General features: G+C 42.1%; 1 protein-coding gene across 5 annotated transcripts in view; it reads right to left on the reverse strand.

The window, feature by feature from the left end:
- LOC143509922 (NACHT, LRR and PYD domains-containing protein 3-like) overlaps nt 1–26,845 on the reverse strand; it is a 54,963-nt gene that overhangs the window by 21,089 nt on the left and 7,029 nt on the right. For 2 of the 5 annotated variants that reach the window (XM_076998809.1, XM_076998811.1), the window contains exons 3-8: nt 24,427–24,537; nt 24,214–24,321; nt 24,017–24,124; nt 12,005–12,071; nt 11,463–11,667; nt 707–2,486 (exon numbers count right to left, since the gene is read on the reverse strand). In XM_076998809.1, the coding sequence (XP_076854924.1) occupies nt 707–2,486; nt 11,463–11,667; nt 12,005–12,071; nt 24,017–24,124; nt 24,214–24,321; nt 24,427–24,473 (2,315 nt within the window). In that variant the 5' untranslated portion in view covers nt 24,474–24,537. Of the gene's footprint in view, nt 1–706; nt 2,487–11,462; nt 11,668–12,004; nt 12,072–24,016; nt 24,125–24,213; nt 24,322–24,426; nt 24,538–24,759; nt 24,894–25,505; nt 25,711–26,845 lie in introns of those variants that run through there. The other 3 variants (XM_076998808.1, XM_076998810.1, XM_076998813.1) reach the window with 3 other exon arrangements.

A 26,845-nucleotide genomic window follows, 5' to 3' on the forward strand; every position in this document is an offset into this window, starting at 1 on the left:
AGGGGAAGGAACATTTATCTGACGAATTTTAATGTTGCTTTGTGTTTCAGGTTTGAAAAGTGCTGCAATTTTGGCTCAAGTACTTGAAAATGCTTGAAACAAACTATTTCGTTTCACAACAAATAGCTGTCTGACTGAACAGTTTTCTTGTATTACACGAGACACGAGAGAACGTGAAGACGTTAAGATTGGGCGTTTGGAGTATGTGTGTATTTGTATAAATATGTAGCTTAATTAAGCTGAAGGTGCTGGAAAATATTGAAAATGGAACTTCAAAGTGCCATACAAGTGCTTGAATTTCACCTTGTAAAAGTCTCTCTCTTTAATGTAGGGTCTCTACCCTTCTTTTTTCGATGGTCTCTCTACTCCTCACTCTCTAATGTTCTCTCTCTCTCTCTTTAATGTAGGGTCTCTCTACCCTGTATTTCTGAGGGTGTGTCTACTCTTCTCTCTTTCATGTTCTCTCTCTTTCTTTAAATGTCGGGTCACTCTACCCATATCTCTAATTTTCTCTCTCTCTCTTTTATGTGGGGTCTCTCTACATGTCTCTCACTCTCTAATGTTCTCTCTTTAATGTAGTCTCTCTCAACCCTTCTCTCTCTCTCTCTAATGTTAATTTAATGTTTAATGTTATTTTTCATAGATCTTCTGAGTCAAGAACATTCAGTGCTATGTCCACTGTTAATCTCTAAATGAAAATACTCACATGGCTTTTCTGGATGCTTTGACCACTGGCAGCAGTCTCAGTAGGCATTTCTCTGATGGGTCATATTTCCTCAGGTCAAACTCATCTAGCTCCTCTTCTGAGTTCAGCAACACATACACCAGAGCTAACCACTGAGCAGGAGAGAGTCTGGCTCCACGGAGACGAGTGTCACCTCCTCTGCTCAGATATGTTTGGACTTCCTGTGCTACAGAATGATCATTCAGTTCATTCAGACAATGGAACAGATTGATGGATTTCTCAAGGGAGGGATTCTGCCTGATCTTCTTCTTGATGTACTTGACTGTTTCCTCTTTGCTATGAGAGCTGCTTCCTGTCTGTGTCAGTAGGCCTTGTAAGAGAGTCTGATTGGACTCCAGTGAGAGACCCAGAAGGAAGCGGAGGAAAAGGTCCAAGTGTCCATTCTGACTCTGTAATGCTTTGTCCACTGCACTGTTGAGGAGTTCAGACATTGGGATTTTGACCAGTGCTGGAGGTTCCTGTTGCAGCACATTGGTGTTGGTGGAGATGAAGGTAATAAACACATATAAAGCAGCCAGAAACTCCTGAACACTCAGATGTACAAAGCTGAACACCTTCCCCAGCTGTAGACCAAACTCCTCTCTAAAGAATTGAGTGCACATTCCTGAATACACTGACATTTCTCTGACATCAAGGCCACTGTTTCTCAGGTTGTCATCACAGAAGATCAGGTTGCCTTTTTCCAACAGTTGGAAAGCCAGTTGTCCGAGTGCTAAAATGTGTTTTCTAGTTTGTTGAGGGTCAGTGTCACTTTTCAGATCATACTTTCTGTCCTTGTGTTTGATGTGAAAGATCAGGAAGCGTGTGAACATCTGAGTCAGAGTCTTGGGAATCTCTCCACTCTCTGCTTCACCTAACATTCTCTCTAGAACAGTGGCTGCAATATTACAGAAGACTGGAATGTGGCACATGATATAGAGGCTTCTTGATGACTTAATGTGTGTGATGATTTTATTAGCCAGAATCTGATCTTTGATTCTTTTCTTGAAGTACTCCACTTTCTGAGGGTCACTGAACCCTCGTACCTCTGTTACCTGGTCAATATACTGTAGAGGGATCTGATTGATTGCTGCTGGTCGAGAGGTTATCCAGAGAAGAGCAGAGGGAAGCAGATTCCCCTTGATTAGGTTTGTCAGCAGCACATCCACCGAGGTTGACTCTGTTACATCCCACAAGCTCTTATTATTCTGGAAATCTAGAGGAAGTCGACACTCATCCAAATCAAGACAGATGAACAGAATTTTGTAGTATGTATAGTGAGTTGGTTTTAATTCACGTGTTTCTGGAAAAAGGTAATGGAGAAGCTCCACCAGACTAAGATTTTTCTCCTTCATCAAATTCATCTCCCTGAAAGGAAGTGGAAATATGAAGAGGACATCCTGATTTTCATTTCCTTCAGCCCAGTCCAGAATGAACTTCTGCACAGAGACAGTTTTACCAATTCCAGCCACACCTTTAGTCAGCACAGTTCTGATGGTTTTGTCTTGTCCTGGTAAGGGTCTAAAGATGTCACTGCATTTGATGGGTATCTCATGTATTGCTGGACTCCTGAATGCTCTCTCAATCTGTCTCACCTCATGTTCATTATTGACCTCTCCACCCCCTCCCTCTGTGATGTAGAGCTCTGTGTAGATCTCATTCAGATGTGTTGTGTTTCCATGCTGTAAGATTCCTTCATTGATCATCTGACATTTTTCTTTCAGTTTAGATTTGAGCTGTATGTGACAAACTGGAGCCAGTTCTGATAAGACAAGAGCAGACATGTTAATCTATTTTAAGCATCAATCATAAAAGATCCATTACTGGAACTATAGAAAAACACATATAAAAATATTAGTTACTGGAAAACTAAGGCATACACTATCAGGCCTAATTATCTAGCTGGCTACTTTCAAAGAGCTTTACTAATTCACTCCCATTCTACGTAATGAGATATTGTATAGCACAACTCTTCTTTCTAGTTAAAAAACTACAGTGTTATTCCCTTTGTCTTACCAAGTTATGGTTAGTCTATTTTGTGGAATCATTTTGAGACATTGCATCATTTTTCTTACCTGTTATAAAATCGCTTATCACTTTATAAGTAAGCTAAATGCTCTTTAAATGTAGCAAACTAGCTAGGTATTTAGACAGAAACTAAGGCTTAAAATCCCATTTAACACAATGTAGTTTCTATCTAAATAGCTAGCTAGGGGACTCAATTAACACAACTGCTACATCAAGGGTGGCCAACCCATCAGCAACTTTTTTTTTTACTGTGTTACAACAAAGAGCGACCTCATACACATGGGCACACGAACATCATCCATCCCTTCCTCTCTCTCTCTGTCACGTCCAGTCCCTCCCTCCTCCCTGGTCCTGCCCAGTTTCCCCGTTCCCAGGATTTCTCCCTCTATCTGTCACGCCCCTGTCTTTAGTGCCCGCACCTGAGTCTCGTTACACTCCCCTGTTCAGTGTATATAATCCCCGTGGTGTTTCACTCCTGTGTCGGTCATTGTTTGTACGTGAGTCCCTCCGTGTTTTCCCTGCTCTTTATCTCTACCTTGTCCCCGCTGATTTATATATTGATGTAAATGTTTTCTCATCGCCCTGCCTTCCCGCTCTGCGTAATCTGTCCTAGTTTTAAAGTTGTAATGTTTGTCGGGTTCCCTTCTCCTAGGTGCATCCCTAGTTTCATTTGTATCGTTTAGTTTAGTTTTTCGTCTGTAGCCTTGCCCTGTTGGTTGTCTCTCTTTCCCCCGTTAGTTGCGGTTTCCCTTTCCGCTACTCCTTTACGTGTTCTTATTGCATTGCGATTGTGTTTTCCCTAGTTGTCTTTTAGTTATCATTACCTACCTAGTCTACCTAGTTATCATTTCTGCGTCGTTATTCCTGTAGGCATTCTCTATTTCAGTTTAGTGTTGTGTAGTCTTCTTAGCTCATGTTTAGTTCTGTTTCTTAAGTAGTTCTGTTTGCCATCTGGTCGTTTGTATGTTTTCCGCTACGTGTGTTCTCGTGTGCTTTGGCGTTGTTGCATGTTTAGTTCTTGTCTTTTTTCCTTTAATAAAAAGCTTAACCTGCATTTGCGTCACGCCTCTCCCGTTAAAACGTTACACTCTCTCTCTCTCTCTCTCTCTCTCTCTCTCTCTCTCTCTCTCTCTCACACACACACACACAGATGTCTGCTCAGCCAAATTTATTGTAAATGTCACATACAAACATAATAATTTTCAACAATGAACATTGTATGCACTGACGAATATACCGGGGTGAACTCAAGCTAAGCGAACAGCACATAAAAAAAACAAACACAAACTTCGAAATAAACGTAAGGATCCAGAACGCCCCTAAAGCATGGCAGGGTTGGCTAATGTGAGTGTTCCAAACAACGCCCAGGTGTGTTATGCTTCAGGACTTCAGGCACGGTTGGAGGAGGTGGGCCACAGCATGGCGAGGTTGCTCATGCATGCGCGCATGCACACTACGAGCTCTGTTATGTACACAACTGTTGTTTTCTAGGTAAAAAATGGATAAACTCCATTACAATGCCACTGACCTGCGCTCACCTTTAGGAAGAAGAGAACAGACAGTGTCAGTCAGGGCCGGAGTGGGACACTTTTTCAGCCCGGGAGTTTCATGTCCAAATCCGGCCCAAAATTATTTTTCCCTCCCAATCGGCCCAAACTAGAGACTGACATGAGCTGGCCCATCGGGAATCCTCCCGAATCTCCCGATTAGCCACTCCGGCTCTGGTGTCAGTAGTTTTGAAGCCTCCCTCAGTCATCTGCGGTGCCTTTGCTGCACCTCGTATGTGGTTTATTCCAAACGTGTGACCGCGTCTCACCAACGAGACTCAAAGCAGAATCACAATAGCACAGATACTTCATACCGCTAATCTCACGTTTTCCACTACGCCAGTTTTAAAAGTGCTAGCGGTTCGCTAGGCTTGTAAACAAACCGCACATCATGAAGATGTAGCAGTCTGTCGCCCTCAGTGCTGATGACAGCATCGATCGGTTGTGCAGGTGAGAGTGCGGGCCAGTGTTCTGAAAATCTGTGCTACCCATTGAGCTGTCCTACTTAGGGATACTGCGCATGCTAATTTCACGTCAGTGTCAGCAAAGGTACGATCATTTTATAGGCTATATTATCTTATCGGTATGTGCTTCTAGCATTAATAATGGGGATGTCATGGCCTGTTGGTAGGGAACTGGTCTTGTGACCGGAGGGTCGTGGGTTCGATTCCCAGACCTGAGGCCATGACTGAGGTGCCCTTGAGCAAGGCACTTAACCCCAACTGCTCCCCGGGTGCCGGGCTAGGGCTGCCCACCACTCTGGGCACGTGTCATCCACAGCCCCCTAGTAATCACTATCAATCAATCAATCAATCAATCAAAGTTTATTTGTATAGCGCTTTTCACAACACATGTTGTCACAAAGCGCCTTACAGGATTTAAAAGGTTAGTGTAAATCACTAGTGTGTGTGTGTTCTAACTGCACAGATGGGTTAAAAGCGAAGGACAAATTTTGATTGCGGTGAAAAAAATAAAAAATTGACAAAATATGGTACATTTACATTTAATACTGTAGGTATGATCATTTTATAGGCTATGTTAAGGAATGTCCTAAAAACCCACTGTGTTTAATGTGTCATTAATGTTACATGGTTATTTACTTGTATTTATGAAAATTGCTTTAGAAATGTAAAATAGCCAAACTGAATGAACGTTAAGCGTTAAAAAGTGCTTGTTTCAAGGTCAATCAACTAAAACCATTAAGTGTAGGATGGAATAAACAGATGAATAAAATCAAGAATGAGTATTTATTGGCAAGGCTAAAACAAACAACAGCAGACATTTAGAACCTCCATGTGATAGAAACACATAATGTAGTAATATTTACAAGGTCTTTCCTAGGATATTCACAAAAATATTTAACAATTGATGACAAAACACAATAAAATGCAAAACGATTTATGCTGCAATATTCTTAAATATGATAAATGGACAATATTCACTATTGATCCAAGAGATTATTTTGTGCAGTGCACAATTATGGGCTATGCTAAACACTGATGTGAAAGTAGCATGCGCATTCACAGTAGCCCAAGTAGGACAGCTCAATGGGTAGCACAGATTTTCAGAACACCGGCTGGGGACTCTGACCTCTCCTCAATCATACCTGGGCACAGCACGGTTCGAATGGCCCTAGTGTGAGAGTGCCCTAAGAGCCGCATGAAACCAGGCAAAGAGCCGCATGCGGCTCGAGAGCTGCGGGTTGGCCACTCCTGTGCTACATCTAAAGAGCTTTTCCACTTAGGTCCCGTTCAAAATAATGTGAATCTGCATAACACAATAGTTGTTTATGGTTAAAAACCTAGAGTGCCTGCGTAAAATAATTTGTCCAGACAAACTTCAGTTGTATTGTGGCTGGATTTGCAGCGTTTCTGAATTTTTTGCGCGTTTCCTAAATGTAGCCCATGCGAGGTAATTTTGATAAATTTGCTTTGAGTATTTTTTTGTTTATATTACTGATTGTTTCATGGTTATATCTGTTTTGTTTAGCACTTCAATCCTTTGGTTTAGCCCTTTGGTACTTTTGCTTGGTTTCACTGCCCCTTTTGATTCTCTTACGTGGACTGCCCTGGATTACTCTTTTGGATATCGTGTGTGTAATGTTGCCTCTACTCTGCACTATGTAGCTGTGTTGTGTTGCCTCGTTCAGCAAATCACTCATCTTCAAATCTGCAAGCGTCTGCATCATGTACCCCTCATTAAACTTAAATTAACAAATAATTCCTGTGCAAGCTAGTTTTAAATGATTTTGCTCGTATTCATCAAGTCTGGCTCCGCCCTCCGCCAGTCCTGTGTTCATCCTAGCCCCTCCTTGTTTCCTTGGTTTCCCTTTATTTGCCACGCCCCTCTCGTTATCGCTTGTGTCTTGTTTAATTCCCCTGTAGCCTGTGTTTTAAATGTTCCACGTCTTCCCTTCTCCCTTGTCAGTCGTTCCCTGTATGTTCCCGGTAAGTTGCTCTGCCTGGTACCTACCTTGTTCACAGCCTGTGCTTTATTACGTGTAAATCCCGGTTTCTGTTTCTTACTGCATTCTTCGTTGTTGTCTCATTCTTAGTTTGCTTTATGCCTGTTTTCGCATTCTGAATCATCTGTGTTTCGCCTATATGTTCATTTAGTTGTCTTTTGGTTAATCCTCATCTTGTTAGTTTCCCTCGCTGTGTTCTTTGTTCCTAGTCTTCCCTGCTAGTTTCTATTTCATATATTCCAAATTTTGTTCATCGTATGCGTGTTAATGCTTTCATATTTTTTCACTTTAGTAGTTTGTCTGTGTACCCATTTAAGTTGTTATCCCCTCCGCTGTCAGTTTTCAAGTGTTTCATTCTGTGCTTTAGTTGTTCTGTCGTGTTTCCCATATTAAATTATTCAAACCTGCATTTGCGTCACGCCTCTTCGTTGGAATCGTATCTCTAATGTTGCTGTCATTGCCTGCATTTCAAGACTGTGATTCTCTTTTCTGCCAGCTAGTATCGAAAAGGTTTGCCTGTTAATAAATATTTCGTTTAAATATATAAAGAACAACAATTTTTAAAAGCAAAATTAATCACAAAGTTCAAACTGAGCATGTGTAAAGAAAATAAAACTGAACTGATCTCTAAGGTGTTTCATTTTCAGTCTTATAAATAGATTAAATATTTAAATTCATAAATAAAATGAATCAAATAAACCTTGTCGAATAAATGCTTAGTAGTTTGTAGGGATTTTGCGAATGGGAACCTAATTATCGAGTCAAAATCTGTCAGGAAATGTCTGCAGTATATGATCCCTCCTTGTCAACCAGGGCTACTTAGCTAACACTTATGTCCATTGCGTCCAGGGGAAATAGAATGTAGGGGCTTTGTAGCTAGTTCCAACAAAAGGCTACTGAAGGAGGTAGGACTCAGAGGACAGGCTCAACGTAAATGTCAGGGCGGGCTCGGATGCTACTCCTCCAGCTCCAGAGTCAGTGCCAGGCTTAACAAGCGCAATCAGCAGTGATCCGTCACAGCTGTTGCCATGGCGTCTTAACACTAGAAGCACAGCTCCTTTACATACTTATACCTAGAAGCGCGGAGGGCCGGTCATTTGACCGCTTTCACCATCTACTACTAGCGCCATGTTGTTTTCACCTACTTAAAGCGCGCCTCGGCGGTCAAAAGACCACTGAGTCTTTACACAAGGAAGCTGGTACTGACACATAATTAACACTAGATGGCGTTTTGCACAAAAGGAAGAATGAGCTTCTCCATTGTCAGTTTTGTTTAGTTTCATATAGCATTTCTTGGTTTGTGTGAAAACGTAAATGCTAAATATTGTTTTAGTTTTGTTTCTTGGTTAGTGTATTTAGCTTATTTGTCTGTGTGTTATTCTGTTGGCATATATGTCACTAGATTATCATGTTCGTACAGCACACCACTAACCCACTGGCCCGCACCCCCCACTATGAAGCGTTAGCGTCTTTTGTCTTGCTAATGCAACAGACTGCGCTGGAATCTTCAACCCCCACATTCACAGAAAGCTTGTTCAGTACTCAAAGTACACCAAACATGAAGCCCGTAGACCGAGCCAAAGCAAGTTTATTTGTATACTCAATGAATGTTATGCCATTTCAAGTTTTAATGTCTAAAAGTTGTGTATGTTAGTGTATTGCAGGCTGTGGTGAACATAACAAATCTACAAATAAATGTCTATAATGTTTTATGAAGAACAAAAAGCACAAATAGGCAATGAATTACATAAAAATATAATTATAAACAGTAGGCTATGTACCTTTGCGTAACAAAACGCAAAATTATTAAAATGATACAATGCGATGGGAGATGGCTTCACAAATATAGTTGCCTCTATCCTCTCTATAATGTTCACTTTGTTCTCTCGCCAAATTGTGTTGCCGTTTCAAATGGAGAGGTGTTTGATCGGTGAATAGCCGATGTGTGATCCCACGTTTTCATCAAAGTATGGAGGTTCACAAGCAGTGTTATCACCATTCGGCGATTTACATTCTCTTTAGCTTATATTGCATGAATTTCGTTCCCCAGCTCAAGTTAAGTTGCCTTTATGTGTTGAATTGTAAACTCAAGAATAAACCTCCATTGTTCCGGTTAACGTTCATGCACTGTTCGAACAATATTTGTGCATTTACTGCAGCCAGGTTTAGGAGGTTGTAGACAGCTACAGGCCAACGACGGGTGCCTCCCATCTCTCTTTACCATATATTACATAAGTTTCGTTCCAACTCAACTCAACATTCAAAACACAGCTTAGGTGCAGTCTAGGGATATCCCGATCCAGCTTTTTGAACTTCCGATCCGATACTGATATTTATTTGCGCTTCCGATCCGATATCGGCCGATACCGATACCGGCCTATCCGAGCATGTATTAAAGTTTAAAGTTATTTACTTACTTTGTTGTCAAACTCATGTTGAAAAACGTTTTACTCTTGTTTGGGGGTGTTTGCGTGTGTCAAACCCTAGACGTCACATTGGCTACCATGTATAGCAATCAAAATACAACCGTCAGTGCAGATGGACGACAGCCTGTCATTCATCCACTACTTTTTAATGTCATGCGATCTACCCACACTTCCTTCGCGATCGACCCACACTTCCTTCGCGATCGACGTAATGGGCACCCCTGCACTACATTATGTCATGTTTTCTGTGAATCACCCACCATTTACAATGCTGCAATGTGTGAGTTTAGGAACATTGAAACTTCCAGAGGGAACAGCTTTACTCCACAATACAAATGATCTCTTTGTTTGTGCTCCAAAAAGAGACCTTTGCAGACAGGCCACAGTGTCCACCAACTCCACCACAGTGTGTTTGTTGCGTGCACACAGTTTTAGTTTACTGGCATTTTATCCTGCCTGCTTTACGTGGCACTTTGGTCTACTTCTCTTTGCATTTTCTGACTTGTTGTACACCTGTTGTCACAGTAAGACCATCAAGGAATTTGAAACTGCTGCCAAAAAAGCAGTCACTAGTCGTGGCTGAAAAGGAAGGAGATGGCATGAGCTGCCAAGTGACCTCATGATGCCTCAGGCTCGACACACACCCAGGCCTGATCAGCTTGTGGTTGGCCAGTCTTGGATGAGGGTGTATTGTGATAAAAGGCCAAAACACCCAGTAAGACCGGGGTACACAAGTGATGTGTGTAAAACAATATTTAACCAGCATTTTTGTAATCATCCATGTTCTAAGCTAGTGGAAACTGTGCATATGCGAATACCAACACTTAAAGACTTAAGCAAATCTATGCTTGTAATAATCTTTCAGTCATGCGGGAGCGAACATGTGGAAGTGTTTGATCCCAAGAAAACACTTTTGTATGAAATATATTTACTTTACAAAAGACATTTTGTACTGAAGGGGGTTCAACCCCAAGATTGCCTATTCACCATCGCACTTCAGTAAAGTTTACACTATAACGTAGTGACAATGTAAATAAATAAATGCATTATTTAACTTTGAGACCAATAGTTTATCATTTTATTCACAATAGCATTCTTGAGGCACTGAGCACTATAAATGGTTTGGGCAGATACAAATTTTACGTGACCACACAGTTTGAGTGAAATTTCGGTTTACGCAATTGGTGCAAGGGAAACACCCACAGTTGGCCTGTAGAGACTTTTACCTCTCACTCTGCAGGCTTCATGTAGCTATTTTGAGTATTGAACAAGCTTGTGGATATGGGGGTCGGAGGTTCCAATGCACTCTTTAGCATTAGAAAGAAAATAGACACTAATGCTTCATAGTGGGGGGGGGGTGCAGGCCAGAGGATCTGTGGTGTGTGCTATATGAACATGATTGTCTAGTGACATACATGCCAACAGAATAATACACAAATAAATAAGTACATTTAAGTATTGCAATAACCAAGAAACAATACTAAACCAATATTTTGTATTTTGCACAAGTTCCAGTTTATTTTTCCTGTATCAGTCAGAGAATTTCACTGTATGTATGCAGTGAGGAAGGCAGCAGCTCTCAAAAACACTGCAGCGTAATTGATGGCTTATTCGCAGTCGGTTACTTGAGTACTTTGTTTTATATAAAAATGTAGAATGTTGTGTTTTCACCACTACTATTATTTATTTTAGGTTTTATTTAAAATTTTTCTGTTTAATTGATTTTTTTTTGTTTAATTAATTGATTTTTATTTATAAAGGTAGTTCAAGCTAGTGTTTAATTGCGATGTTAAGCTAAAAAAAATGAAGCTGAAAACTTCTATATATCGGCCAATAAAACCAGTGGCACATATTGGCCATCGCCAGTCCCTGACCTCTAACATCATCATCAGTTATAGAAAAACCCATATCGGTGGATCTCTAGCATGGTACCTTATTTTCTTTAGAGTGTCTATTGGGTGTCAGTAACATTGAATGGAGAACACCTGTGTTCATGGTATAAGCAATTCAACCATCTGAAGTTCTACCACACACTGGTAACTCTAACCTGACTGAGAAGACCTACAACTGGCAAACTGGACATCTGAGAGACAATGGGGGGGGTTTGACAAAACACACCTGTCTTGAGTCTAGAACTAAGCAGAGTACAGGGAAAGTAGTTAAACTGTTAAATTGAGGGAAGATCAATGTGGATTTAAAGTCTTCATTTTTAACAGTGTCCTCCCTCTGAAGTAATAATGTGATGTTATGATGTCATGACCCAGAGCTCTTACCGGTCTGTAGTGTGTTAGCGAGGTTTGTCTGGTTCATGTTCCTCAGGACATGCAGTGTGATCTTCAGCATCCCCTCTCTGACACTGCTCTGATTCTCCTCATCCTCCACCTGTCTCTCGGTGCATGCTGGGTAATCTGGACTCAGTAGATTCTTGAATCTCTTCAGTTCATTCTTCACCAGAGAGATGATTTTGTGCTCCAGCTCCTGAATAATCAGTAACATGATCAATAAAACTAGTGTTATAGACATATGATTACAACATAGGTTAATCCATTAAACATAAGAGAGGGCTGAACTGAGTGGGACTGTGTGGTCCCGTGGATATTATGGTTTATAAAAGAACATAAGTGTCATTAATGGTAATGTATCTTAAAGTTTTATTTAGTTTCATAAAACAAGTAACTTCTGAAGTTTGAGAAGGCATTAAAGCATAAAGCAGCCAAAGACGATGACGTATCTCATCATGATCTGTGAACTAAACACACAAATGCTAAGACTCTTCTCCCACTCACCATGTGTACATATACAGACACAAACACACCTTGAATACTGACTCCAGCTTTGACTCCAGCTTTTCTTTATTAATATCTTCAGGCGTCTTTTTGATACTGTGGAAAAACCAAACAGTGACTATTAGGGGTGACATGCAATAGTCGCTGATTCGACTATAGTCGACTATACCCCCTAGTCGACTATGAACATCATAGTTGAATGTACCATTATAACTGCATGAGGGTGCCCAAGGATGCTGCTAAGAATTAGTTGTTACATGAAATGTCTTTGTTTTCGTTATATATAGCCTTTTGTCAAATAAAATCATCCTAATTTCGGTTAATAAATATTTTTAAATGATGTGTGCGCATTAACAATAGGCATCTTCCTTACTACAGATTAATAAATCACACCCTGCAGATGCACAATCCAAATGAGCGGAGCTGAACACGCTACAGATTATAACAGCTACTAAAAAAACTTCAAAAGTATTTTGAAAAAGATAAATGAATCAAACAAAGTAAAGTGCAAGTTATGTCATCACCGTCTTTCATTTCGCACGACAACAACCAACATGGCATACCATTTAAAACGCGTAAGGTGAAAAAAACAGTTCAGCCGTTTCTCGTTTCGGGGTGTCGTCTCGTCTCGGCAAGTAAGCCTATAAACATTTTTTGTTGTTTTAAACCCCTTTACTTGAACCTTTCCTTATAATTTGTTTGCTGTTGTGTGGCAATTTTTTTTTTCTGGCCGGCATATTTTATTTAAAATATTTTTGACATTTTGCACAGTGCCAGTTCGATAAGCGCACTGACGGTTAATGTTCTCTAACGTTTCATAAAAAAATTAAATAAGTAATAAATAATAAAGCCAACCTACCATGTTTATTCATTTATCTGAGTGTTTTAGGTTTTTACTTTGAAGTGGAAAAAAGTCCTGAATGAGAACGGAGATTCCGTTTAAGGTGCTCTTAAAAAAACCCCCTGATTCGACTATTAGTCGACTAAAGGGAAAATCTGACGAATCAGATTCGACTATGAAAATACTTAGTTGAATACACCTCTAGTGACTATAAGGTTAAATCTACCCAAGTGCCGACAAAACAACCACCGTACACTACACTGTAAAAAAAAACAGTTTTTTTACAGGTTTTTCCCAATAAATTTTACAGTTTTTTCCTGTATTTTAAAATGACAGGGAAAGTGTATTACAATTACCAGAACAAACTGTTTATTTAAAAATGTCATGTGATTTAACAAGAAAAATCTGTATAAATTAAATACATTATAAATCTGTTTTTTAACAATTCTTAGATAATAATTTTAACTAAACAAACTGTAAAAAGAAAGTAATATTGATTAATCTTAATGAGACAAAGTAATAGAATCTTCTGGAATTAATTTCAAGGAAATATTACAAGACAACATTGATGCATGTTTTAATTTAAGTTTTGACATGTTAAATATGTGATTTTCATGTTATAAAAGTGAGTAAAAAGTAAAATGTTCTTGACTGTGATTTATTTTTATATTTATAACATACATAAAGAGTTAAGGCGTTCCAGATCCATCTCATTTTCAATCCACTATTAAATATGCACTGTATCTGTATCACTGTATCTACACTGTAAACCCGGATTAGGTTTTAATAAATTATTTTAGTAATCATTAATTATTATTTCATGTTTCATAAAAAATATTGCCATTACTAAATAAAACTAGTTGTTATCATTATTGAGCTGAAATAGGCATTGCAATGATCATGTTAAGTAAAGATAACTGAATATGTTAAGTTTATGATTGGTAGGGGTGGGGCCTGTTTGAATCGGACCACTGCACAGTGTGCATGAAGAGTTGTTCTGGTTGTGCATATTGTTTGAAGAACCTTTCGTTATCACCCCGCTGCAGCCCAAATGCATGAGTTTTGAAATCAGTGTTTCTTCAAATGAGTATTTGCAACGTCAGCTTTCAGTGCATGTAACTTATTTAGTTAACGCGTAATATATTCTTATCGGTTCATATAGTGCTAGAACATGTGTCTGGCATTCCTGTCCGATCATAGTTTAACTATAACCGTAGCGTTGAAATGTGTGTTCTGACGGTTCGGAGTTTATGGCTCATTTTAACTATTAATGTTATATATATTTTTATATTGAAGCGTCGGTCCAATGGGGGACGGCTGTAACGTGGCTCGCGCCACGGAGCGAGGAGACGGACACAATCGCTGAGAAGAGCGAGATTTATTGCAGGGCATTCCACAATCGTCATCGTAGTGGCAGGCAGGGGTCATAACAGGAGAGCCATCAAGGTTGGACAGGTACAGGGGCATAACGACACGGAAAGCAACAAACGACAGCAGGGCAACACGAAACTGAGAAACACATAAACGGTCAGACATCCAAAACAACCGACAACCAGACTGGGGAAATACAGGGACTATATGAACACTGAACTAAACTAGGAACAGGTGGGGACGATTATGACAGGGGCGTGGCGGACAATCAGGGAATCTCAGAGACAACGAGCGGGGCAGGGTAAACAGGCACGGAACACAGACACGAGGGAACCCAGAGTGGCAGCCACGAGAGGGGGCGTTGCCCTACGTGACAACGGCGCTACTTCCCATGAGTCTCTGCGACTCCGGTATCGTTATCTGTTAATGTGATGTCTATGCATGTGTTGATTAATTGTGTACTTGATTATGTGCATTACTTGGTTTAAGTCCCCCTTCATCAATTTATGTAGTTGTACTGTGTGAATTATTCTATGCCATGTTTGTGTAGTGTTGTCGTGTTATTGCCGTTCTCTCATGTTTTGTGTCTAAATTAAGTCTCTTCTGCGTGATCGTGGGGTCTGGCGTGATTATGTTGTTGAGGCAGTTTGAATTTAAAAAGCCTTGTGCTGCGGTGGATCTGTTTGCTACCTCTCCTTCCTACACCACACTGCAATATTGTTATAATTGAATGTGAACTAGAGTAAAGACCACATTCAATTTTAGGAATATTTCCTTTAAAATGACAGTGTTGCATGTTAAGTGTTATAATCACCGTTTTTTTTACAGTTTATGTATGTTTTTTAATTTACAGTACTTATCTGTTTTTTTACATAAACTGTAAAAAACCGGTAATTTTCTGGAAACGGGGGCGCCAGAAAATTGCCGTTTTTTTACAGTTTATGTATGTTTTTAAATTTACAGTACTTATCTGTTTTTTTACAGTAATTTTCTGGCGCCCCCATTTCCAGAAAATTACCGTTTTTTTACACTTTTTTTTTTACAGTGTAGTGTTATCAAAAAAATATATCGATATATCGATACGTATTGATACTGAAAATTCTGAAACGGTACAATACTTGTTTCACCAAGTATTGATTCTTTTTACATAAAATTCGCTTTCGTTTGACCCACCCAAGCTGCCGTAATGCACAGAACAGTTTGTAATGCTATAATGGCAGCTAAAGCAAACGCAGCGTCTTTGCAGCCCGTCTTAATAAGCAAGGAAAGCAGCAGAAGTGCTGTGTGGAAATATTTTGGATTAGAAGCAGATACAGATGAAAACCCGAAGGACATGAACAAGCCAGTTTGCAAGGGGTGCTTTCGGAACATTTCAACGAAGGGCGCTAAAGCCTGGTTTATACTTGATGTCCGCGCGGCAAAAATGACGTAATTGCAGTGGACAAAGTCATGTTTGCTGGGCTAATACACCTTAACAAGGTGGAATTCAAGCACTTGTACATCACTTTCAAGGTCCATTTCAATATTTCCCAGCACATTAAACTTAATTAAGTTAAATATTTAATTTTATATTATTTAATATTACAGGTTTTTCAGGGTGTATAGAGCATAGTAGATTTGGCACCAGATTCAAACAGCAAGAGCAGAGAGAAGAGATCTACAAGTGGTATTCTTAGATCTGGCTAATGCTTTTGGTTCAGTGCCACATGCTCTGTTGTGGAAGGCATTTGAATTTTTTCAGGTTCCAGATAAGATTACAAGGCTAGTTAAAGCATATTTTGGAGACATTCAGTTTTGTTTCGGCACAGAGGAGTTTGTTACATCTTGACAACGTCTGGAAGTAGGTATAGGTATGGCAGGGTGTGCAATCTCACCATTAGCATTTACAATGGCAATGGAGGTGATTATTAGGGATTCTAAGTGGGTTGTAGGTGGGGAGAGGTTGCATAATGGCACCCGGCTCCCACCGATTAGGGCATACATGGATGACATGACCACATTAACAACTACTGTTCCATGAACTCGACGGCTATTGGAGAAGTTAAGTGATAATCTTAGGCTGGCTAGGATGAAGGTTAAACCCAGTAAGTCTAGGAGTGTTTCAATTGTGAAAGGGAAGTTCACACAAGAAAAGTATGTGATGGAGGGAGAAGTAATACTGTCTATTCTGGAGAAATCAGTTAAGAGTCTAGGTAGGAGGTACACTGCAGCACTGAACGACAAAGAGCAGGTTGTAGAGTTAAGGAAGGAAATGGGTGAGGCTATTAATAGTAGAGGTGTATTCAATTAAGGATTTTCATAGTCGAATCTGATTCATCAGATGTTCTCTTTAGTCGACTAATAGTTGAATCGGGTTTTTTTTTTATCTAGAGAACCGTAAACTGGATCCCGTTCTCATTCAGGACTTTTTTCCACTTCAAAGTAAAAACCTAAAACACTCAGATTGTGACGGGCAGGGGTGAGCAACTAAAAGGAAGCGATCACGCCAAGTCTCAGGGAAAAAGGATGGTTTAATAGAAAGTGTGCAAACCAAAAACCTGTGCAATATCTCCAAATTAAGGATATAATGACCAGCGGTCAACTGGTACAAAAACAAGACATATATAGGCAAACAAATGACCCTCAGGTGAGACGGATGACGGGTCCCGCCCACCTGAAGGACGAACATCAGGTGACCAAAAACAGGACATCTGCCGCTGTAAACGGGGGCAACCGGCAGGGGCCCCCCCCCACAACGTGACACAGATAAATGAATAAACATGGTAGGTTGGCTTTATTCAGCTTTTATTTATTTACTTATTTATTTTTTTAAAGTCACCGTCAGTGCGCATATCGAACTGTCGGACAGTCACTGTGCAAAATGTCAAAAATATTTTAAATAAAATATGCCTGCCTGAAAATATTTTTTAAATCGCCACACAACAGCAAAAAATATAAGTAAAGGTTCAAGTAACGGGGTTTAAAAAGCAAACAACAGCAAAAAATGTTTATAGGCCTACTTGCCAAGACGAGACGACACAACCGAAACGACAAACGGCTGAACTGTTTTTTTTTTTTGCCTTACGCATTTTAAATGGTATGCCATGTTGGTTGTTGTCGTGTGAAATGAAAGACGTTGATGACATAACTTGCACTTTGTTTGATTCACCTTTATCTTTTTCAAAATACTCCCACACTTTTGAAGTTTTTTAGTACCCATTATAATCTCGGCAGATGCTGACTCCGGTAGCATGTTCAGCTCCTCTCATTTGGATTGTGCAACTGCAGGGTGTGATTTATTAATGTGTAGTAAGGAAGATGCCTATTGTTAATGTGCACACATCATTTAAAAATATTTATTAACCGAAATTAGGATGATTTTATTTGACAAAAGGCTATATATAACTAAAACAAAGACATTTCATGTAACAACTAATTCTTAGCAGCATCCTTGGGAACCTCCATGCAGGTAGAATGGTACATTCGACTATGATGTTCATAGTCGACTAGGGGGTATAGTCGACTATAGTCGAATCAGCGACTATTGCAGGTCACCCTTAATTAATAGTATTGATAAGTCCTTTTTGCCAGGTAAATTAAAGTTGTGGTGTTTGCAGTTTGGATTGTTGCCTCGTCCACTGACAGTATATGATATTCCGATGACTGAAGTTGAGAGGCTAGAAAGGATTGTTAATAAGTCTGTAAGAAAATGGCTTGGGGTTCCACATTGTCTTAGTAGTGTGGCATGGTTTGGTAGAGGAGTGCTAGAACTGCCACTAACAAGCTTAGTTGAGGAGTTTAAATGTGTCAAGGTAGGCTGAGAAATGTTGTTAATAGGGTTGAAAGATGCACTGATCAAAGCAGCGGCACCAGTGACACATACAGGAAGAAAGTGGAATTCCCAAGAGGCAACTCAGGCAGCAAAGAGGGCATTGGAGCATAAAGATGTTGTAGGGCAGGTGCAAAATGGGAGGGCATGACTAGGGTCAGGTGATACATGGAGGGCATTCAGCAAGGCCACATCACCTGAGAGAAGGCGAATGGTGACTGGTTTTATTCGAGAGCAGGAGGAGGAAGTAGGACGCGCAAAAGTTGCAGGACAGAGTAAGCAGGGACAGTGTATGAAATGGGAAAGTGTGGAGAAGAGGAGAATCACCTGGCGAGAGTTATGGGCATTGGATGCATGCCGTATAAAATTTCTTGTGGGAGCTACTTATGATGTGCTTCCAACTCCACAAAACCTTGGGCAGTGGTTAGGTGAGGATCCAACTTGTAAGCTATGTGCAGGAAGTGGTACATTGAAGCACATCCTGCCGGCATGCAAGGTGAGTTTGTCACAGGGACGTTGCACATGGAGGCATAATCAGGTACTTAAAGGTATTGGCAGGTGCACTGGATAAGAAGCGGTTGGAAGTTAATGGCATACCAGTTGCTAGTTCCAATAGAGTAATTAGGTTTGTGTGTGAGGGGCAGCATAGCAAGGAGCCAGCACAGTCTTCAAAAGCTGGTGGTAAGTGGACTGGTTGATGTGGGCTGTAAATTACAGGTCCCAGAGTGTATTGTAGTCACAACCTTGAGGCCAGATGTGTTGTACTCTGAATGTAAGCGGATAGTGTATTTCATAGAGTTAACTGCTCCATTTGAAGACGAAGTTGATGCAGCATATGAAAGGAAAAGGTTGAAGTATGCAGATTTGGTGGCTGAGGTAAGAGAGCGGGGCTAGCAAGCATATATTAGACCTGTAGAGGTAGGGGCTAGGGGTTTTGTGGCAAAGTCTGCCACAAGACTGCTGGCTGAGTTTGGATTTAGAGGCTGTGTGATGAGAGCAGTGGTAAAGGAGTTGTCAGCGGTAGCTGAGAGATCTAGTCAGTGGGTGTGGCTAAGAAGGGCTGAGGTTAGGTGGGGTAAGGATAGTACTTGAAGAGATAAATTGTTTGGTGTGTGTGATGTTGGGATATGGGATATGGGTAGCAAGGTTGTTAGCAAATGCCTTCCACAGTGGAGCGTGCGGTTGCAAAATCTTGTGATGGAGCCAGACTCAACGGATGAGCCTTCTGGAGGTGTTGGGGGCTCAATTCATCGAAACACCAATGAAGGGAGGTGCCTTCCTGATGACCCCAATGAAAAGCTTTCAAGGTATTGTGTGTGTCCATGTCACAGGTTTATGCGGTGGTCTGAGTACTTGGCAGTTGGGGCAATGGACCATGAACATAGTGCGCTTTGCTTCTGGATCCTTGTCGAGCCAGTATCAGATTGTAGATGCTGCTGTGTTCTGTTCAAGCAACTAGTGTGTGTATAGGGTGTGTGAAATCTATCTTGTCATCGCAGTAGTTTCTTAGTAGTACTGGGTAGTTGAGACAATGGGTCATGAGCATAGTAGCAGGGTATTATTAGATCATAGTGGTTGGTTGGTTAATACATCCTAGCCAAGCCTTTTGCATGACTCTAGATGTTAGGTGCAGGATTTTATCATCTTCCTGTATTATGTTACTACTATACATATACTCGAAATTATTCGCTTTTTTAAATCACATTATTTAATGGATGTTTAGTTTCAAAAAGCCCAATATTCACGTTCTCTCATGTTTCGTCCTGGAATTACAAGAGGCTCGTATTTGTTAACGTAATACAAGAGAACTGTTCAGTCAGACAGCTATTTGTTGTGAAATGAAGTTACAATTTCAAGCATTTTACATTTACATTTACATTTATGGCATTTGGCAGACGCCCTTATCCAGAGCGACTTACATTTTTTATCTCATTTTTTATACAAGTGAGCAATTGAGGGTTAAGGGCCTTGCTCAGGGGCACCTCAGTCATGGCCTCAGGTCTGGGAATCGAACCCCCGACCCTCCGGTTACAAGACCAGTTCCCTAACCACCAGGCCATGACTGCCCTTTTCAAGTACTTTAGCCTAAATTCCAGCATTTTTCAAACCTGAAACACAATGCAACATTAAAATTCATCAGGTAAATATTCCTTCCCCTGTTTTTGAGGGGTGTTTCTTTATACTACCACATCATTTCGGACAACACTGCACAGAATGTGAGACGCGGCAAGTATGAACGCTTCCGCCGTTCGTCACGCGCACTACGTTCACTCGCGAAAGTATAAACCTAGATTAACACAACGAATCTGGCCAAACACCTGAAGGACCGGCACGCAGATTTGTACAAAAAATTCCAAGAGGCTGGTGATTATTGCCATTTCTAGTATTACTACAGCATAAAAGATTATGTGTACGTTTATGGTATCCTAGCAAATGTTTGTCATATTCTTGGTTTAAGAGCCGTAAGTGCGACAGCATACAGGGAGAAAAAAAGAGTGATCGTACTACAACGGATCAATCATCTATGAATACTAAACTCTACTCTAATACTGAAATTTTAGTTACTTAAAGACTTAAAAGTTGTCTAAAGAAAAAAACGTTTTGCACTAGCCTTTTTTGACTTCTAAATGTGAATTCCAGAGTGCACTACTATTATTTATGTTAATTTATATTAATGTGCAATTATTTATTTTTCTGTTTTAATGTGGTAGGAACTACACCTTTTATTTATTTGACATTTGTGAAACAAAATACAATAATCATTTGTTTGTTTATAAAAAATAAAAAGGCTTTAAAACGGAAATGAGCATAGTATGTTACGGAACAGCTCCGGACCCTTCCCTGTGGGCGTGCCGTTACGTTGTCTGCGTGTCGTTATGTCCATGTTTGTACTTCCGTGGGCGTGGGTTGTTTGTGAGCGTGTTCGTTTGTTACACCAGTGCCTTGTCTCGAGGTCACGTGGGTCTGTGTTATTCACCTATTTAATGTGCGTTTGCGCAGTGTCTTGTGCTCGTCTTTGTCTAAGTTTCATGCCAGTGTGAGTGTCACTGTTGTGTGCTTGCGCTACCGCATTGGAGCTGCGTGTTCTTGTTAAGTAAAGTTCGTTGTTTGCACCATATCTGTTTGTGTTGTGTCTGCTCCTCCGCACGTCACAGAAAGATGAGCCAAAGGATAAAAGGAATGCCTGGATACACCACCCGGGCGTCTAAGGGAAGGAGGAAGAGCCGTCACCACCACGGCTCTTCCCCAGTCCGGCGCCACAAAGCCCCCGTCTCCGAGCAGGAGATGATGAAGAACCCCGTATGCGCATACATGCTCTGCGCGGCTCGGGAGACGGAAGATGCAGAGGTGGCAGAACACCTCCGCCTCTCCGCAGTGCGTATGTGGGAGGACCAGGACCTCACCGCGTCCCTGGAGCTGCTACACTGGGCTGTGAGGGGCTGTGGGAACAAGCCTCAGCGCGAGTCATCTCCCGTACCGGTGCCCGAGAGCGCCGAAGAGGGAGAAGTCATGCTCGCCACCGGAGAAGTGGTGTTTTCACCACCGGAGGAAGAGTCCGAGGAAGACGGCTCGGAGGACGAGGAGTATTCCCCCTCAATATGCTCAAAGAGCACTGTGTGTTACGGGGGAGAGGATGGCGATCCCCCACCGTCTGAGGGCGAGGCAGAGGAGGCGGACTCCGAGGAGGAGGAGTATTCCCCGTCTGTGTGCTCCAAGAGCACGGTGTACTACGGGGAGGAAGACGTCAGTCCTCCGCCGTCTGACTACGGCGAGGAGAAAGAAGACTTCAGCCCCCCTTTATCGTTGTGCCCAGCCCCGTCGGGTTACGACGAGCAGAGCGAGGGGGAGAGTCTTCGGTCGGTGGGTTCGACCGTGTGCAAAGGGTTGGGAGCGGACCGGACAGTCCGCTCGCGTCGGAGAGTGGGGACTCCTGTGGGGAGGAGCCCATGGACCACTCCCGATGCGAGACCCCCGCACAGTCCATGGACTGGAGCGTGGCCGAGGAGGAGATGCCGGCTATGGACACCACCCCCGATGCCGGATCCAGAGGAGGCTGGCCTGGCGGAGGAAGGGCTTCCTACGAGGGAAGCCCAGAGAGGGAGCACCGGCAAGCTTACGGGGCGGCAAGCCCCTACAACACTCCCGGTGGAGGGAACCGCAGACCCGCCGGTCGCGCTACACCTCGCGCATCCGCCAGATGGGCCACCCCCAAGCGGCCGACCGGTAGCGCTGCACCTCGCGCGTCCGCCAGATGGGTCACCCCCAAGCGGCCGACCGGTAGCGCTGCACCTCGCGCGTCTGCCAGATGGGTCACCCCCAAGCGGCCGACCGGTAGCGCTGCACCTCGCGCGTCCGCCAGATGGGCCACCCCCAAGCGGTCGACCAGCCGCGCTGCACCTCACGCGCCCGACAGAGGTGCCGCCCCCAAGCGGTTGACCAGCCGCGCTGCACCCCGCGCGTCCGACAGAGATGTCGCCCCCAAGCGGTCGACCAGCCGCGCTGCACCCCGCGCGTCCGCCAGCCGTGCGGCACCCGGTGGTGAGCGGGCGGAACAGGCGGGAGGAGTACCGCCGTCTGCGGCATCTCCAGCCCCCGGGACTTTCGCGCCGCTACAGGCGTCGCACAAGGTGGGAGGCCTGGCTCCGGGGATGAACGTGTGTGTTCCTGTGTTTTTGTCTGTCCCTATGTGTCTCCCGAACCCACTGTTCCCGTTTGTGCCCTTCGTGTTTCCTGTACCGGTGTGCGTGTTTGTACTCGTGCCTTTGTTTAATGTTTTCTCCCCTGTATTCCCAGGGAGGGTGTACTAGAGCGGTTCGCGGCGGTTCCCGCCGTCGGGGGTGACTGCTCTCGGAGGCTCGTGATCCCGGCGGCTCCGGACCTGCCCGTCGATGTAGGTTCGGGGCTTTCCAGCTGCGCGGGACGCTCCGGGAGTAGCGAGCCCCTGGTGGGGGGTTCTGTTACGGAACAGCTCCGGACCCTTCCCTGTGGGCGTGCCGTTACGTTGTCTGCGTGTCGTTATGTCCATGTTTGTACTTCCGTGGGCGTGGGTTGTTTGTGAGCGTGTTCGTTTGTTACACCTGTGCCTTGTCTCGAGGTCACGTGGGTCTGTGTTATTCACCTATTTAATGTGCGTTCGCGCAGTGTCTTGTGTTCGTCTGTGCTCGTCGAATTTCAATATTTTTTTAAGTATCGTATCGAAGTTGTAATTCTTAGTATCGTGACAACACTACCGTACACAAAGGTGGAAAAGGCTAACAGAGGACGTGAAAACCAATAGAACAGATGAAAAAACTCACTCATAAAAGAGGGCTCAACCATAGAAACAGCACAGGAGAAAAACTAAAAAAAAAACTCAGAACACGTGGTAAACTCAATGCATAATAAAGGGAAGGAATAAACGCAAAACCAAAACAAACAAAGGACGCCAGGGGAAGTAACTGGCTAGCAGGCAGGAAGTGGCTGACCAACGCACAGCATTGAGGCTAAACAGTTCAGCAGTGAGATACTACAGTTATCCTCATTAAGTAAGGGGAAGGACAGCTGTAGATCATCACTGCTGATTTCGGAAGCCTCATCTAGAACTGGCTCGTGAGCTTTCCCCGGTGGCAGCAGGAAGAACCACCCTGGAGCCAGCCCTGACAAGAGCTGAATAAACACAGAGAACCTGCCCTTGGCTTTAACTATGGTGATGTAGAATAGTCTTTATATGAATGGTTCCTCACCAGATACTTTATTAGAAACACCTTGTACCTACACACACTGGACACTTTATTAAAAGCACCCTGTACCCACTGAACACTTTATTAAGTCCCTAACTCATAGTTTACTCAAAATATATGGATAATATAGTCCATATTTTATCTCCTTATTTATTATTCTCCTTATATGTATTCTCCTAATTCTATAAGACCCTCTTATTACATGCACAGTAATGACATCAATGTTCACAATTATGACTTTCGATGTATCCCATTAATGCCAAAAAAAAAATCTGAGAATCTCTGAGAGTGCATCACTCACTTTGGGTCAGAGGTCACAGGTTCACTGCTTAAGTTAAGAGGCTCTGGCATGGAAAGGCCACTCTTCATAGACATACAGCTGGGTACTGGAGATGCTGCTCTCTTTACCCTGAGGAAGATTAGAAAAATGTTGAGTAATTACACCCCCCCCCCCCCACACACAAAAAAAAGAATCTGAGTGTCTAATGAGTCACTCACTTTGGGTCAGAGGTCACAGGTTCACTGCTTAAGTTAAGAGGCTCTGGCATAGAAAGGCTACTCTTCATAGACACACTGCTGGGCCCTGGAGATGCTGCTCTCTTAACCCTGATGAAGTTGAGGAAAATGTTGAGTAATTACGTCCTTCAATACGTCTAATTTATCCTGAATATTCTCTTTTCCTGATTTATGTGTTGATGTAAAGCTCCTCACTTTGGGTCAGAGGTTCCTCCTCCACTGCTGGATTTACGGCGTTTCATCGTGGAGTTGTTCCTCTTTACACACACACACACACAGCTGGACACTGGAGATGCTCTCTGCTTCCTGTCAACAGTTCATAAAGAGGAGGAGGACACTGACACACTGATTATAATGAACATGATGTCATTGCAGTACAGGTCAGTCCATCATAAACAAGAGCAATGCAACAGTAATGCTATAAAAATTTATTTAAATGAACCAGCACTAGAGTGAAGCAGGACACAGGAAACAGATTCTAGATCCACTGGATCCATCACATCCTTTGATGACACTTTCATTACTAACCTTCATCAGCCTAGAGCAGGGCTATTCCACATCCGGCCCTTTAATGAACTTGTACATTTTTAACTGTAATGCAAATAGTTACTTTCCCTGGTAATGAGTTACTTTTATTATAGAGTAATTCAGTTACTAACTCAGTTACTTTTTTAAACAAGTAGTGAGTAACTATAACTAATTACTTTTTTAAAGTAACGTTCCCAACACTGCGTGTATGTAACCTATTACAAAAAAACCAATTGAAAGGCCTACGGTTCGGAAGAGAAACCGTAGAAAAACAGAGAAAAACAGAAGCTCGCTGTATTTCGAATATGTCAGTGTTAAAACTCTAGCTAAACATACACTGTTAAATTCGAAATGTTATATATTTTATGTTTTTAATTTTTAAATGGTAAATGTCAAGAGCTGTATCAAAAAAATCTTAACATAAAGATATTAAAATAATATCAACCCCTTGGTCGGACATTTGTCTATAAATATAAAACAAAGTTCGAAGTCAAAGTTAAATATCTCCAATATCTCGACATTTATCCAAGCTTCGACCAGACATTTCCTCGACGAAAATACCAAATTAATCACGTGATTAATGTTGTTTATGTAGATCTGTATGCTGCGCACTTTCATTTTCATGTTGGCGAGAATAAAACTACTCCAGACCTCAGTTAACCCACAGATTAAGAAAGAAACGCCAGACTAAACTGACATGCTTTAATCCTCACGACAGTATGACATAAATAACGTAAATAACTTACAACGATACACTGAATTAGAAGTCTGATAATCTCTTCGTTTATAAAGGTGACGAGCGTCGTCCTCACTTCGGGCCTGCTTCGGGCCCTTTCGATATCGTCTTGTCCACAGGCGTGTCTAACTCATTTTTAGGGGTGCTCATGGAATCCATAAATTGAGTTATAGCACCTCAAAATATGAGAATAAAACGTTTTTTGTAACGGACTTTTGTCCCCAATAAGCCGAAATTGTTAAAACCATAGAAAATAATATAATTATTTGTTAATATAAAAACGAACAAATTGCCTCGCAAATGGCCAGATCCACTTCCTCTGTCGTAAATGGTATGATCCACTTTCTCTCCTACCCCCGCCCTGCTCTTCCTGAAGCCTGGTGTGTTAAAGCGGGAGGACCTTCATCTTTATGATTTTTATTTCCATTTATCTTTATTCTACAGGGTTGCCAACTCTCACGCATTTGACCGTTTTCACACGCTCTCACGCCACACTTGCGATTTCTCACGCCGAAAAAAATATCTAGTTTATTTACCTCTGATCCAATTTCCATGATTCAATGAGTTACTAGTTCGCTCTGGCGCCAACCACTTGCGATCGATCGATCGCGATAAAATACTTAATTTGTGTCCATTTTACACCGCCCCGGTAAAAATTTAAGTTCGCCACATTTTGTCAGTTTTATCCCATGAAAAGATATACTTAAATATGTGCAGAAATGTGAGGGCTGTACTCACTTTTGTGATACACTATATATGGTAAATACTGGCTGTATATATTTTATCATGTATCTTCACATTTACATGGGAACATGTATAAGTACACTCACTGGCCAATTTATTAGGTACACCTGTCCAACTGCTCAGTAACGCAAATGTTGAATCAGTCAATCACATGGCAACAACAACGCATTTACGCGTGTGGACATGGCCAAGACATTCTGCTGCATTTCAAACGGAGCATCAGAATGGAGAAGAAAGGTGATTTAAGTTATTTTGAACGTGGCATGGTTGTTGGTGCCAGACGGGCTGGTCTGTGTATTTCAGAAACTGCTGATCTACTGGGATTTTCACGCACAACCATTTCTAGGGTTTTCAGTGAATGGTCCGAAAAAGAAAAAATATCCAGTGAGTGGCAGTTCTGTGGGTGCAAATGCCTTGTTAATACCAGAGGTCAGATGAGAATGGCCAGGCTGATTTGAGCTGATAGAACAGCAACAGTAACTCAAATAACCAGTCTTTACAACTGAGGCATGCAGAAGAGCATCTCTGAATGCACAACACGTCAAACCTTGAGGCGGATGGGCTACAAACAGAACAGAACACCGTGTGCCTGTCAGCTAACAGGAA

Source organism: Brachyhypopomus gauderio, chromosome 3 (genome assembly GCF_052324685.1).
Source record: "Brachyhypopomus gauderio isolate BG-103 chromosome 3, BGAUD_0.2, whole genome shotgun sequence".
In the NCBI taxonomy this organism is placed as follows: domain Eukaryota; kingdom Metazoa; phylum Chordata; class Actinopteri; order Gymnotiformes; family Hypopomidae; genus Brachyhypopomus; species Brachyhypopomus gauderio.